General features: G+C 44.4%; 1 protein-coding gene across 7 annotated transcripts in view; it reads left to right on the plus strand.

Moving 5' to 3' along the window:
- ACSL6 (acyl-CoA synthetase long chain family member 6) overlaps positions 1 to 15,847 on the plus strand; it is a 322,864-nt gene that overhangs the window by 193,693 nt on the left and 113,324 nt on the right. For all 7 annotated transcript variants that reach the window (XR_012231381.1, XM_073571208.1, XM_073570889.1 and 4 more), the window contains exons 9-10: positions 5,239 to 5,290; positions 6,018 to 6,091. Coding sequence is in view for 6 of the 7 variants with exons in the window: in XM_073571208.1 (XP_073427309.1) it covers positions 5,239 to 5,290; positions 6,018 to 6,091 (126 nt within the window). In the remaining variant the exon portion in view is untranslated. The remainder of the gene's footprint in view (positions 1 to 5,238; positions 5,291 to 6,017; positions 6,092 to 15,847) is intronic.

Here is a 15,847-nt window from a genome sequence, read left to right on the forward strand (position 1 = left end):
CAACCAGTGTAAAATAATTTAACTTTTATTGAAAAATGTTTTTTTTAGTAAACTTTTTTAAAATTTTAATAAACTTGTTTAATACAGCTTTGAAACCATAAAACTGGTCATTTTTATTTAAATACACACATTATAAATCTGTGTAGTGTGTGGTGGAAATACTGCTGGAGGGGCTGCGGGACACTTCGACACTGGGAGTGTGGAGAGAGGACTGGGATCGTGGTGGGGAAGGAACAGTTAGAGGTGAAGGTGTGGAAAAAATTACAGAATGGGTGGACATGTGGGAAGCAGAAGAGGTGGTGGGTGGTGGAGTGGAGGGTTGGGCAGGGACTGTAGGAGCAGATGATGTTGATGGCAAGTTGTATGGGGAAGGAGTTTGGTACGGGGCAGGTTGCTGGAAGTGGGGAGATGTCTGGTACGGGGCAGGTTGCTGGAAGTGGGGAGATGTCTGGTACGGGGCAGGTTGCTGGAAGTGGGGAGATGTCTGGTACTGGGGAGGTTGCTGGTACTGGGGAGTTTGCAGGTACTGGGGAGGTTGCTGGTACTGGGGAGGTTGCTGGTACTGGGGAGGTTGCTGGTACTGGGGAGGTTGCTGGTGCTGGGGAGGTTGCTGGTGCTGGGGAGGTTGCTGGTGAGGTTGCTGGTACTGGGGAGGTTGCTGGTGCTGGGGAGGTTGCTGGTGCTGGGGAGGTGGATGGTATGTAATAGGAGGGGAGGATGGAAAGTGGCTGGAGGGGGTGTAGATGTAATAGGAGGGGGAGGATGGAAAGTGGCTGGAGGGGGTGCAGGTGGAGGAACTACTGTGGTGGGAGGAGGAGGTTGGGAGGTAACTTGCTGGAGAGCAGCGTGGCATGAATGCATTACATGCATCTGCTGGGCAGGAGAGAGCGTTTCCATGCGCTCCACAACAGACCTGAAAAAGGTGTGGTTTGGCGAAGATCTTGCTTCTGAATGCATGGTTTGCAGAAGTGTCTTCACCTCCAGAATGCTGGAGTTGATCTGCTGATAGCCTGCGGAGATTTGCTCTGACAAGACTTTTAGACAGTTCTGGAAAGATGCATTCAGATGCAAGAACTCTGGCGCATAAGTCTTTTCCTGACCCCTCTGCCGCTGCCGCCCAGTACCCGCAGGTGTACTAGAGGTGGCAGGGGCAGAAGGGTGGGGTAAAGGGAAAGCGATCTCCTCACCAGCAGCTTCATGTAATGTAGGCGGCCACGATGCTCCTGTGCTGGTGGATGGGACAGATGGGTCGAATGTGTGGGAAGGCTGGGAAGGTGCAGATGTACCGGGGCGGTCGAAGTGTCCCTCGGTGCCGGTCTCCTCAGGGATCGCCTCAGAAGGGTCCAATCGTGCAGGCTCCCGAGTGCTGCTCACCGTGCTGTGGAATAAAGAGAAAAAAAACAATTAAAATAGTGACATGGTATGGCCCTGGCTGAAAAAAAAAAGTTACATCTAAACATTTTTTTGTCACATGTGGTGTGTAATATTTACCTTCTGGTGAGCATTGTCTCCCGGAGGAACAACAGGGCTCGTGCGTACTTGTACTTGCTCCTGCGTCCTCCAGATCCACTCGGGGCCCGCATCTCTTTATTGAACTCCTTCTTGAAACGATCCCTCACAGACCGCCACCGCTTCACAATTCTCTCCCCTGAAACAAGAAAGGACAAAGTGGTTAGTATACAACATCAGTGTTTCCCAAACTCCAGTCCTCATGGTCCCCAGGGGTCATGTTTTCAGGATTTCCAAAGTAAATAGAAATCCTGAACACATGATCCGTGGGGACCACGAGGACTGGAGTTCGGGAAACACTGGTTTAAATCAAGCAACCGGTACTGTATATACTTACGCTCTTTAATCTGGGCCCGAGCTTCGAGGTCCTCCCAGCGGTCCACAAGGAGCGAACAGATTTCCTCCCAGAGTCGTCGGGTAACGATCAGGTCAGCATGGCGGCGGTCAGCCATATTCCAGAGCGACTCCCTTTCTCTGACGAGATCGATGAGGCGGTCCACATCAATCCCTCCATCCTCACCGTCAGAGTCGGGAGCATGCTGTGAAGGCTGTTAAAGAAAAAGACAAAAATAACATAATTAGCCTCCACAAAAGAAATGAAATAAAAAGTGCAAAAAAAAACAAAGCAAAAATATTTATACTTACACGCTGGTGACCGCCGCGTTGCTGTCGCCGACGACCCTGGGAGGCACTGCGAGGACCTCTTGGCCGAGCACCAGATTGGGAAGACTAGAGAAGAAAACAAAAAATGTTATGTCTTTGGATGTAGGCATTTGTTTGCTGTGTGTGGTCTGCAGAACATTGTTTTCTATGTGTTGTGTGTAGTGTGATGTTGTGTTTCTGCGTTTGATGCAAAAAACTTACCAATTGTGAGCCCACTCCAAGTGTCTGTCCACCCCTTCCTTCTTCTTCTGGGAGCTCCTCTTCATCTTGTGATTCCTGTTTTGAAATAAAAGGCAATGAATACACATATATTACAGAGATGATGGATTTTGGAAATAAAAACTTACCGTCAAACGCTGACGATGCGAGGGAGGGCTCCCAGAAGATGTGCTGTCTTCCTCATGGCCAGACTCCATGGCTGTGGGTGGTGTTTCTGCTGCTGCCATTGCTGCTGCTGCTGCTGCATCTATTGGGCGGCTGTTGAATAAAGAGAAACAAAGGGCCAATGAATATCTTGATATTCCATAGCCCTAGTTTGGAGGAATGGGGGATTTGATAATTACCGTCTCTCATCTGCTGCTGGACTCCCCTCCCGTTGTTCAGCATGCTGCTCCATTTGGGGTGGTGCTGATGGTGCTGCTGCTGCAGATGTCTGCTGCCTTCTCCTGCTCCTGGTTCTTGGCTTGGGTGGCATGTTGGGTGTGGCTGAGGGTCCCATTGTCTTGCTTTTATATATGTCCTGTGGGCAGAGCTACTGAGCATGCTCAGACCAAAGAAACCGGATCCGGCCGCCGGATCCGGCTGTCACCGGATCAGGCGCATTGCGGCGCTCATAGGCTTTCATTGTATGAAAAAGCCGGACACGCCGGATCCGGCGTGTCCGGCTTTTTCGCCGGAGACAAAAAACGTTACAGTAGCCGTTTTTTCCAGACGCCGGATCGCGTCACATTGCCGGATCCGGCGAAAATCGGATGAAACGCATGGCCATCCGGCTCGATCCGGCTCTAATGCAAGTCAATGGGGGGGAAACCGGATCCGGCATTGCATTTCGCCGGATCCAGTTTTAGTCAAAAGCGCCGGATCGCGCCTGACGCCGAAAACCTGATGTGTGAAAGAGGCCTTAACTGCCAATTCTTAATTACATTTTGAACTGAGAAAAGGGCAACTTGAAAACACTTTGCTATCTTCTTATGGCTTTCTCCTGTTCTGTGGGCCTCCAGCATCTTCAGAATATTAGGCAGCTTCTTAAAAGAACCCATGGCTGCTGTTTTTTTTGGCACAAGGTTAGAAGAGACTGCATTTTTATAATGCTGGGAAATTTGCATCACCTAGCCTTTCCTAAAGATGGTAGTGAACAAGCCATAACCCTAACAGGCTAATTAAGATCTGAAACCTGGGTTATCTGAGTAGACAAATCTTAAAGGAAAGGGTGCCCAAACTTTTGCATTGGCTTATTTTCCTTTTTGTCATTTTTAAAATGAATAAAAAAGACATTTTCCCCCTAAAATAGAAAGGAAATGTGTAATCTCTAACTTTAGGCCTTTTGGAGATCATTTCATCATCAACTTAACAGTTCACAATAACAGTAATTTTGGCTAGGGGTGCCTAAACTTTTACATGCCACTATATATATATATATATATATATATATAGTGCTAAACATGAATATATATATAGTGCTAAGCATGAATAAGGACGCTCCTTTGAAAAATAAGATTTTAATCAATATCTCACTGAATAAAAGAGCAATTTCCAAAATGTGTCGAGACTGAATTTAATAGAACATTTTTAACCCATAACATAATCTTCAGTTCCATTCAGATTAGTTGCTGAGATAAAAACACCCCACATCAAAAACTACTACACCTAGTATTTTGTGTGACCTCCATGATTTTTAAGGAGAGCACCAAGTCTTCTAGGTATGGAATGGAAAAATTGACAACAACATATTTCAACAGTGATGCTCAACTTGTCTCTTCAGAATTCCCCATAGGTGTTCAGTTGGGTTCAGATCAGGAGATATACTTGGCCACTGAATTACTTTCACCCTGTTCTTCTGTAGAAATGCAGCAGGGGCCTTAGATGTGTCTTTTGGATCATTGTCATGCTGGAAAAGTACACATGTACCAAGGGCATAGAGTGATGATAGCATATTCTCTAACATGAATTCACAGCATGTGTTAACTCTTGATACCATCAATGAAATATAGCTTCTAGTCACCAACAGCACTCATGCAGCCCCACAAGAGGACAATTCCACCACCATGTTTCACTGTGGGCACTGTGGATTTAGAAAAATGTCTACCATTAATATTATGAAATTGATGTGATTTTTCAACTTATAATAAAATATATTATTGCACATTTAGTATAGTCTATTAGAAGATATTGTGCCTCATGCACATGTGACATAGGACTTGCAGTTATACCAAATGCATGGATCTGCAAATCAAATATGCATTGCACTCAAATATCCTTTCATCTTGCCAAAAATGTGCGTCTTTAACAGAATAAGTCTTTTTCTGTTGAAGAATCAAACTTTGGGGTTAGTGAAAAAGATATTTGAGCCTTCCAATGAGGCATCAATATGTTTACAGGGTTGCTTACCATGTACCTGCCCTCATGGTGCTTTAATAGATTTGATCCACTGCTCAGGCAGCATGTCTGTAAAATCTCTAAGTATGCTGCTCAATCGGTGTGGCGGGGAGCAGATCACATGCACGTGCACTGTGAAGAACGCCTACAAATAGGCTTTTGCTGTGAGCAAAGTAGTATGTGCCTCGATTTGTACAGGACTGCAATTTTGTATAGAAATGTAATGTTTGCTACTTCATGCTACTAGACCGAATGAAGGGAAATACGATATTAAAACATATAGTCCCAAATAAAGCTTTATTGGAACCTGACAATCAGTTGGACCTTAGGCATTTCAATGGCAGGGCATTCATAATCAATTACCGTAGTTTTGCCTCATATATGCTGTGCTGTAAATCAACAACATTATTACGTGACAGCCGATTGATTTCCTGCTGCTCATCCAATATACATTTTTTTATCATGTCTTAGCCACCTACACCTGAAGACCTGTCTATTGTGTGTTTTACCAGCGGAACAACAGGTGAGCAACTAGGTGTTCACGTTTTCATAGAGATGAATGGCTCAAATAGATGGAAATCGAATTAGAGTCTAATTTTAAGAAATTTGCTGGTCTTGGCAAATTTGAAAGCTTTACAATTCAATTATCGTGAATTGCCAAAAAATGCCTGCCACCTTTTTACATGTTGCAGAACACTACAAGCCACAGAAGCCTGACATGACATCAGTTGTGACCACTTGGGCTCCCCATAATGCCTTGGAGCTATCACATCACATTGTATAGCGCAATCAATCAAGAGGGAATATAGTAACCTGTATAAAAGCCTAAACAGGAAATTCAGCAGCCATTTTAGGATGATTTATGATAGTGTTTGTCAGAATTCAGAGTTTAGCAATAGAGACTGAAAGTAAAAACCTTAAAACATTGGAAAAATATTACAGGCAGTAATATGTTGCATAACTGCAGCAGTGAAGAAGATGAGTGTAGTAGTCTGTGAATAATATATACATTCAGAGAAAGCTAGGAAAGGTCAGACAATGTGTGATTGATAAGTGATGTGGTCTCTGCCCTGCTGCATTTGAATTACTTATTTTTATTCTTCATTCTTTATGCACTAAAAAGCAGAGTCAAGCAAGAATCAAGCAGAATCAATAGCAACATATTTCATACTTGAATGTGTCCAGGGTGTACAAACATTTTATATCAGGATTACATTGTCATTTGCATTAATATTTGCTTTCTATTGCAGGCAATCCCAAAGGTGCCATGCTGACCCACGGCAACGTAGTTGCGGACTTCTCTGGCTTTTTGAAAGTGACAGAGGTGAATACTTTGGAAAGTAATTTAGGCCTGTGTAACACCAGAAATGAGCACACACTGTTTGTTACTCTGGCGTCATACATATACAATATTCGGTGTACACAACTTGTCTTAATGTCTTTATTGAAAATCTCCCGCAGTAATCCTCCCTTAAACCTTTAGCATAATTGAGGCATAAGCTCTCACTTTTCCTGTGATGGTAGAAGACTATATACAAACATTCCTAGGCACAAATAGCACTTGAGTACAATTAGTCATCACTATATGGCAAGTTAGTTAACTTTCCCAAAACCTTAACTGAGCAAGATTTGAAAAGCATATTTCACCTTTAGGGTGTGTGCACACGCTGCAGTTTCTTCTGCGGATCCGTAGCGGTTTTGGCCCTGCTGATCCACAGCGGTTTTTCTGCGGTGTACAGTACCTATGAAACCAAAGGACACAATGGAGTATAAAGTCCATATTTACAAAAAATAGTAATACATTTTATTATATTAAAAAGATAGTACAACAAACATCACATCAACAATACACACATGAAGTCAAATGTAAGGATCAGGCAATTATGGCTAAGGTTACCAATATTAAAAGTAAAAAAGCGCTATTTTTGCCATAAGTAAAAGCACTTTGCTTGAGCACTTTCTTACACCCCTGCTTATTGTCTGCACACTTGTTTTGGGACATATATTAGCGGAGGTGTTAGCCTATTAACCCCTTATTGCTGCTTTTACGTATGGCAAAAATAGCGCTTTTTTACTTTTAATATTGGTAACCTTAGCCATCATTGCCTGATCCTTACATTTGACTACATGTATGTACTGTTGAAGTGATGTTTGTTGCATTATCTTTTTAATATAATAAAATTTATTACTATTTTTTGTAAATATGGACTTTATACTCCATTGTGTCCTTTGGTTTCATAAGTGTATTTAGGAGTGTCCTTTAGGGAGCCTTACTATTATCCCATCAGGAACATTGGTTTGGGTGGCTTCCCTTTGTACATTTGCATGCTTCTTTTGGTCTGTTTTCATCAGGTGTACAGTACCTTTATATTCTATGGAAATCAAAAACCGCAGTGCACACAGTGCGGATTTTTCCGCGCGGATTTGCTGTGGTTTCAACATGTCACTTCTTTGTGCAGTATCCGCAGCAGATTTACACCTGCTCCATTGTTGAGGTGTCAAACTGCAGGGGCAAACCGCAGGCTAATCTGCAGATAAACCGCAGGTCTTTTGACCTGCGGATTTACCTGCGGATTTTGCAAAATCCGCGCGGAAGAATCCGCAGCAGATTCCGCAGCTTGTGCTCACACCTTTACACCAACCGTGATCCCCTAAAATTTTGGCTTAGTTTCTTATTTACAGTGATTGCAGGATACTGGCAGCTTTTTTTTGCAGAATACAGGTTGATTTATTGCGAAATGTAGGCTTCTTGGTTGAAGAATGCAGGATGCCTAACTGCAGGATGCAGGTTGCTTTATTGCAGAATATAGGCTCCTTTTATTGCAGGATGCAAGTTTCCAGTCTTATTTTGCAGACACATTTACAAACTCCTGCAGGCAAGGGTATATTTATCATTGGGTAGTTCCCAAGGAATAGTTGTGATGATGAGGATATATAGTTGTGTTTGAATATTTGTGGAGATCATCTTTCATCACATGGAAGCCATTTTCTCCATTGCTGAACACATAGCATTCAGCACTAGGATCGATGCATTTGATCTAAATCGGCCCACTCTCAGTGCGCTTTCACTCTCACTTAGGCCCCCTTCACATGTCAGTGTCTCCAGTACGCGTGGTGACAGTTTTCACACGTACTAGAGATATTTACACCAGTGCACACCCATTATAATCTATGGGGACCATGTGTCAATATGACTCACATATAGACATGTCCATTTTTTTTGCCAGTGTGGATGTCAATTTGTCCCACACACATGCACACGAATGACATGAAGTGTCACATCTCTGTGCCGTCCGTGTGACACGTCCCGGAATACAATGCAGAATAGAAATGACAGAAGTTTAGGTGTTAAAGATGTGAAAAGATAGATAGATAGATAGATAGATAGATAGATATGGGGTAAATAGGTAGTTAGATTTTCATGAATGATATAGTGCATTGCTTGTGTTTAGTTTACTGTACTTGTTTCACCCAATAAATAAATAATGATAGATAATGAAAAAACATGACGTGGGGTCCCCCCATTTTTGACAACCAGCAAAGGTAAAGCAGACAGCTGTGGGCTGATATTATCAGTCTAGGAAGGTCCGTGGTTTTTGGGCCTATCCCAACCTAAAAATACCAGCCAACTCTGGTGCTTTGACCGTCTCTTGCCGATTGCCCTAGTGCGTTGTCAATCAGGGTAATAGTATTGGGGTTGATGTCAGCTGTGATTTGTCAAAAATCAGAGCTGGCATCAAGCCCAGGGGTAATAATAATGGAGATGTCACGACCGACAAGGTTAAGTCCAGCGGACGATACAACTTATACTTACAACGGGATGGAATGGGGTGAGGAAGGGCTAACCATAGGGAACGAGGAACGGGGGCACCTCCTGATCTACAACCTAAACTTCCCTAATGCCCTAAGTGGGTCCTTCCCCTTGCTGCCGTCACATGCCTAGTCCCTGATTGTCACCTCACTATTCCCTGGCTAGTGCACTGGCTGGTAAGGACGCTAGCATCACCACTGCAAATAATGAGCAACACAGGGAGAGTGACAAAACACAAGACAGACAGATAGAGGGAAACTTATACTTAACAACTGTCTCTGCTGTAAAGCACCACACAGCAGAGGGTAGGCACAAGGTCCGCGAACTCCACGAAAACAGCAGATTCACTACTGCAACCAGAGAGCTCTTTACTCCAGGCTTGGTCAACATAGATTACTCTATCACCGACAGTAAACTCATGGGTCATGTGACTTTTTAAAGGTTGGTGGAAGTGGTCACCACCCACATCAGCTGACTAGCAACAAAGCAGCTGCCAGCAAGGAAACTGACATTTAACCCTTGCTGGCCTGAAAGGAAAAAACTACATTTAAATTATAGCGGAACCAGAGCTGCCACGAGTCCAAGTATGAATCGTGACAGGAGAGGTGTCAATTAGTCAACCTCAGTAATAAAAAAACACGCACAAAAAAACTACTTTGGTTTGAATATAGACTCACCCACCTTTTCCCTGGTTCACCATTTTATTTGGTAAAAAATCCCACGCAAGTACAAAAAAAACTACCGAATCCTATATAGTCCTGAAATGGATACCTGAAAAATATAAAAAGTGAGAAATAAACACAAGAGACTGTCCCTCATTGATCTATTTATTAGAAAAAATGTTCCCACCCAGGTCCAACTTAGTCCACATGCCCCGAATCCAATGACTTTGAATTGCATTAAAGTTAACGCTATTCTCACAGATGCTGGGCACTGACAACAACACTCATCAGATCCGCCGGGTCTCGAGACCTGGAGAATCATATTGCTACGCCTGTTTTATTATGTAGAGGACATGTTAAATAAAAAACCCAAAAACCTAATGTGGAACTGCCTTTTTTTGCAATTTCAACGCACTTGGAATTTTTTTCATGTTTTCCAGTGCATCACATGATAAAATGAATGGCGTTATTTAAAATTATAACTCGTCCCACAAAAAATAAGCCCTCATAGCCTATGTGGATAGAAAACTTTAAAAGTTATGACTCTTGGAAAAAGTGAGAACAAAAAAAAGGAAAGTGGCTGCGTCCTGAAGGGGTTAATGAACGCCTCTTAATGAATCCAGTGTGCTCCTCTTAATAAATCAGGAGCATCTGACTCAAGAATGCCCCATCATCAATACTAGCATGAAAAAACACCAGTCTTGATGAATCGGAGCTTTATATGTACAGTTATTGGCATCTTGTTACACTACAGATAAACTATACTGAGTCCTGGAAAAAGGACGTGTTAGCTCTCCTGGGTGCCCGCTTTAGTTCAAAATTGTGTGTCCTGTAATATAAACGTCATGGAACATCTGTCATTAGACCTTTGGGTTGTGCTGTACCTCTGTTATTCCTATTAGCGGTGTACCGATAAGGAAACAACTGGGTGGCGCCAGTATGCCATTGTAGTCACTACTATGAGCGTCAGACTGCGTAGAAACACACCCTATTGACAATAGCAACTACATTTGTCTATTTAGGCACACATTTCGAGAAGGAATATCAGAAGAAAAGGACAGTGCACAGTTGGAAGAACAAGTGCAGTAGAATTGTTCTATCAAGGGCAATGTATGTGGAGTGCCCGGGGCGTGAGAGGGCACGCTCGCGGTGTGCAGGGCCTTGGGGTACTCGGTACCGGGCCCGTCGACTTCAACGGGGGGCGGTGTCACGGTGGCGACCCAATCCGTGGCCCTGGGGCATCCAGTAAATAAAATGATGAAAGGGGAAGGGGAAAAGTTGTTGGTGATGTGGTAAAAATGAAGATAAAGTTTGTAGATGGTTAAATACGTGACGCCACCTGTAGTATTCTGGTCAGAAGTGACCAGCGCTGTGGTGTTGTTCCCCTGAGACTGTTGGTGTGTCGCAGCTGAGGTGAAAATAGCTCTCCACAGGTAGAGCAATAGTCCCAGGACAGAGATGTTAGATTAATAGTCAAAATGGCTGTGAACGTTGGGGTGCAGAGAAATGAGAGGAGGACACAGAGAGGTGCAGTTTCTTTACCTTTTACTGGTAATTGGTTGCAATCCGGAGTACCACATACAGATGATGGAATGAGTCTGGCTCGCCTGGAGGCATTCAGGGGGACCACCTTGCCAGGTGGGGGATTAAGAACTTCCTTCTGCGCTATGTGTGTGGGTCTCCGCTGTTTATAACTAAGCTGCGACCCTCAATTGCGTGATGATTTCACTAACCTTTACGGCTGTCAGCGTGAGCCTATTCCACGGGTACCGCCCTCTTCACCATCGGCCCCGGGCTCCTTATCCGCTGCCGTGCCCTCAGGTGTTCAATGTCGCACAGAAATTTACAGTCCCCTGTACTTTCAGATTTGGCGGTCAGGACATACAGCTCCTGCCACCCAGGACTCTGGCGACCCTTTCTCTCTATTAGCGCTTCGCTCAGGGGTCTGCTATATGCAGTATTTTAGCTTCCCCAAAGCCTCTTCTCTCTATCATCCTTCCCCTCCTGTCAGATCAGCTCCCTGTCTTGAACTGACTGGATCTTCCAGAAAGATCTTTTTACCTCACGTTTTAACTGTCTTGTCATTTTTTCCTCACAGCTCACAGCTGCTCTTGTTTCCATGACAACTCCCTCAGCTGACTTCTAGCTGACTCGCCAACCCTGTTATGAATGAGTCACTGTAGGAGGCAAAGGCAGAAATACAAGCTAAGTCCAGAAAACCAGAGAAGTTGGCAACTATCAGATTGCAGACCCCTGAACCTATCAACACAACTAGCAGTAGCCGTGGGGGGTTCCTACGATGCCCTAGACCCCTCGATCACAGCCGGAGAAATACATAGGCCTAAAGAAAGAAAGGGGAAATCTAAACTGCCCCAGAGCAGACCCCAAAGCAATAGACAGCCCCCAACATATAATGACGGAGAAGCAAGATGAAAATACTAACACAGACAGAAAGATAGACTGAGCAAAGACGGGGCCCCAAAACTACCTAGATAGGAAAGGACAGGAAGGCTGCTGTCTGCAATCTGCCAAAACCCTATCAAAGACATAAGCCAACCAGCTGATATGAAAAAGGCCCTGAAGCAGCTAGGCTTCAAAAACTGAATCAGCACTCAGGTATTTTCAGAAGACAGAGCTAAATGAATTCAGCACACCCCAGCAGGGAATGGCAGAAATCCAAAAAAACAAAGCAAAAACAAAGTCAAAGCACAAAAGCAAAAGGCCGAGCAGAAAACTTAGCTTTGGAGGAGCAGGAATTCAGACTGGTCTCCAAGGATCCCACAGAGAAATCACCCGCAGGGCAGAAGGGCGTCGGCAGCATTATATCCAGTCCGTAACTCCAGTCAGCCAGTCACAATCATCAGCCTCAAGTGTTTGACAATCAGGCTCACTACCTTTCTTTACCAGAAGAAGGAGTTCCTCGGGCCTCAGTAATGAAGGGGAAAATGAACTCACAACAGTACCTCCCCCTTGAGGAGGGGTCACCGAACCCTTAACTATGCCACCAGGGCGATCAGGGTGAGCCCGATGAAAGGCACGCACCAATTGTTTGGCATGAATATCAGAGGCGGAGACCCAGGAATTATCCTCCTGACCATAACCCTTCCACTTAACCAAATACTGGAGTCTCCGTCTAGCCAGTCGGGAATCCAGTACTTTCTCTACCTCATACTCCATGTTACCTTCAACCAATACAGGGTCTGGAGGTGCCACCCCCGGAACAACAGGTTCAACAAACCTCTTCAACAAAGATTTATGGAACACATTATGGATTTTAAATGTGACAGGAAGAGCCAAACGAAAAGAGACCGGATTAATAATCTCCACAATCTTGTAAGGTCCAATAAATCTAGGCATAAACTTAGGAGAAGCCACCTTCATAGCAATATTTTTTGATGATAACCACACCATATCACCAACCTTAAACTGGGGACCAATGGTCCTATGTCGGTTGGAAAACCGCTGGGCCTTCTCCTGGGAGAGAGATAACTTATCCACCACTTGGTCCCAGATCTGGTGCATTCTCTCCACCACAGTGTCAACACCTGGGCAGGCAGAGGGCTCCACCTGCCCTGAAGAATATCGAGGATGAAACCCAAAGTTACAAAAAAAAGGTGACATCAAAGTGGCAGAACTAGCTCTATTATTCAAAGCAAATTCGGCCAAGGGCAAAAAAGAAACCCAATCATCCTGATCAGTAGAAATAAAACATCTCAAATATGACTCCAAGGTCTGGTTTGTTCTCTCTGTCTGCCCATTGGTCTGAGGGTGAAAAGCAGAGGAGAAGGACAACTGAATTCCCAGCCTGGAACAGAAAGTTCTCCAAAATCTAGACACAAACTGCACTCCTCTGTCAGATACAATGTTCTCAGGAATCCCGTGCAAACGAACCACCTGTTGCAAAAACAGGGGCACCAACTCAGAGGAAGACGGCAACTTAGGGAGTGGTACAAGATGAACCATCTTAGAGAACCTATCACAAATCACCCAAATAACAGTCATCCTCTGAGAGACAGGCATATCAGAGATGAAATCCATTGAAATATGGTTCCATGGCCTCTTGGGGACAGGCAAAGGCATCAACAACCCACTAGAGCGAGAACACGATTTAGACCGGGAGCACGTCCCACAGGACTGCACAAAATTCCTGACATCACGAGACAAGGAGGGCCACCAAAAAAACTGAGTCACCAGATCTCTAGTACCAAAAATACCTGGATGACCAGCCAAAGCAGAGCAATGAACTTCAGACATCACTCTCTTCTTCCACTGGTCAGGAACATACAACTTTCCACTGGGACAATGCTCAGGTTTGTCCTCCTGGAACTCTTCCAGAGCACGTCTCAAATCGGGCGAGATGGCAGAAAGAACTACGCCTTCGCCTAAGATGGTAGCAGGCTTGGTCACCACAGGAGTATCAGCAAGGAAGCTCCTAGAGAGGGCGCCTGCCTTGACATTCTTTGTTCCAGGAAGAAAAGAAACCACAAAATCAAAACGTGTAAAAAACAAGGCCCACCTAGCCTGTCTAGGGTTCAAGCGCTTAGCCGACTCTAGGTAAATCAAATTCTTGTGGTCAGTGAGGACCACGACTTGATGCTTAGCTCCCTCCAACCAATGTCTCCACTCCTCAAATGCCCATTTCATGGCCAACAGTTCCCTATTCCCCACATCATAGTTACCTTCAGATGGAGAGAACTTTCGGGAAAAGAAAGCACAGGGATTCATTTTAGATGTTACAGGATCCTTTTGGGACAAAACAGCTCCTGCACCAATCTCAGAAGCATCCACCTCTACCTGGAATGGAAGTGAGACATCAGGTTGCTGCAAAACCGGGGCGGAGGTGAATCTTCGCTTCAACTCCTGAAAGGAAGAAACAGCCTCTGGAGACCAATTTAACACATCAGCACCCTTTTTAGTCAAATCAGTCAATGGCTTGGCAATACTAGAAAATTTTGCTATAAATTTCCGATAAAAATTAGCAAAACCCAAAAACTTCTGGAGGGCCTTCAAAGAAGTGGGCTGAACCCAATCGTGAATGGCCTGTACCTTGGCCGGGTCCATTTCAATAGTTGACGGGGACAAAATAAATCCCAAAAAAGAAATCCTCTGTACTCCAAAAAGGCATTTAGATCCCTTGACATACAGGGAATTCTCCCTCAAGATCCGGAACACAGTCCGAATATGTTCCACATGAGAATCCCAATCCTTGGAGAAGATCAAAATATCATCCAGATAGATAATCAAAAATTTATCGACAAAATCTCGGAAAATATCGTTCATGATGCACTGGAAGACAGAAGGGGCATTAGTGAGCCCAAAAGGCATCACCAGGTACTCAAAATGTCCCTCTGGAGTATTAAACGCCGTCTTCCATTCATCCCCATGCTTAATGCAAATAAGATTATACGCCCCCCTGAGGTCAAGCTTGGTAAACCAGCAAGCACCTTTAACTCTGGAGAATAGATCAGAAATCAGGGGTAATGGATACTGATATTTAACAGTAATTTTGTTGAGGGTACGATAATCAATACAAGGTCTTAATGATCCATCCTTTTTGGCTACAAAAAAAAAACCGGCACCCAAGGGTGACGAGGATGGTCTAATATGACCCTTCTCCAACGCCTCCTTAATATAGGATCGCATAGCCTCATGCTCGGGTACAGATAAATTGAAGAGCCGACCCTTGGGAAATTTACACCCCGGGCTCAGTTCAATTGCACAGTCATAACTCCTATGAGGAGGCAGAGACGCAGACTCATTCTCACGAAATACATCATAAAAGTCCGCCAAATAATCCGGAACATCATGCGACTGAGGAGAGGTGGAAAACACCGGAGCCTCACTAAAGGCACACCGACAACCCCAACTCACCACAGACACAGATTTCCAATCCAAAACTGGATTATGAATCTGTAACCAGGGAAACCCCAGAACAACAGTATCATGCAGATTTTTCAACACCAGAAATCTGCAATTTTCTTGATGGTCTGGGGCGACCCGCATTACCACCTGGGTCCAAAACTGGGGTTTATTTTTAGCCAAAGGAGTAGCATCAATTCCCCTCAAAGGGATAGGCGTCTGCAGAGGTGTCATCGGAAATCCACAACGTTTAGCAAAATCCAAGTCCATTAGGTTTAGAGCTGCTCCCGAATCCACAAACGCCTTGGCGGAAAATGTGGACAGGGAGCAGATCAGAGTAATAGCCAGAAGAAACTTAGGTTGAACACCCCCAACAGAAAACGTGTGTGCAAAGCGTTTCTCTCGTTTGGGACAGACAGAAATAATATGCGAGGCATCTCCACAAAAAAAACACAACTTATTACGCCTTCTGAACTCCTGACGCTGCTCTCTGGAAAAAACTCTATCACATAGCATAGGTTCAGACATTTGTTCAACAGGTGGCAACACCTCTCGTGCAGCTTTGCGTTCGCGCAAACGCCGATCAACCTGAATGGCTAATGACATAGAATCGTCAAGACCAGAGGGAACAGGAAATCCCACCATAGTATCTTTTACGGCTTCTGACAACCCCTTCCGAAAGAGAGCAGCCAAGGCGTTATCATTCCAGGTAGTAAGTACTGCCCACTTTCGGAATTTTTGACAGTAC

This window comes from Dendrobates tinctorius, unplaced genomic scaffold (genome assembly GCF_039654945.1).
Source record: "Dendrobates tinctorius isolate UK_male_01 unplaced genomic scaffold, ASM3965494v1 ptg000001l, whole genome shotgun sequence".
In the NCBI taxonomy this organism is placed as follows: Eukaryota; Metazoa; Chordata; class Amphibia; order Anura; family Dendrobatidae; genus Dendrobates; species Dendrobates tinctorius.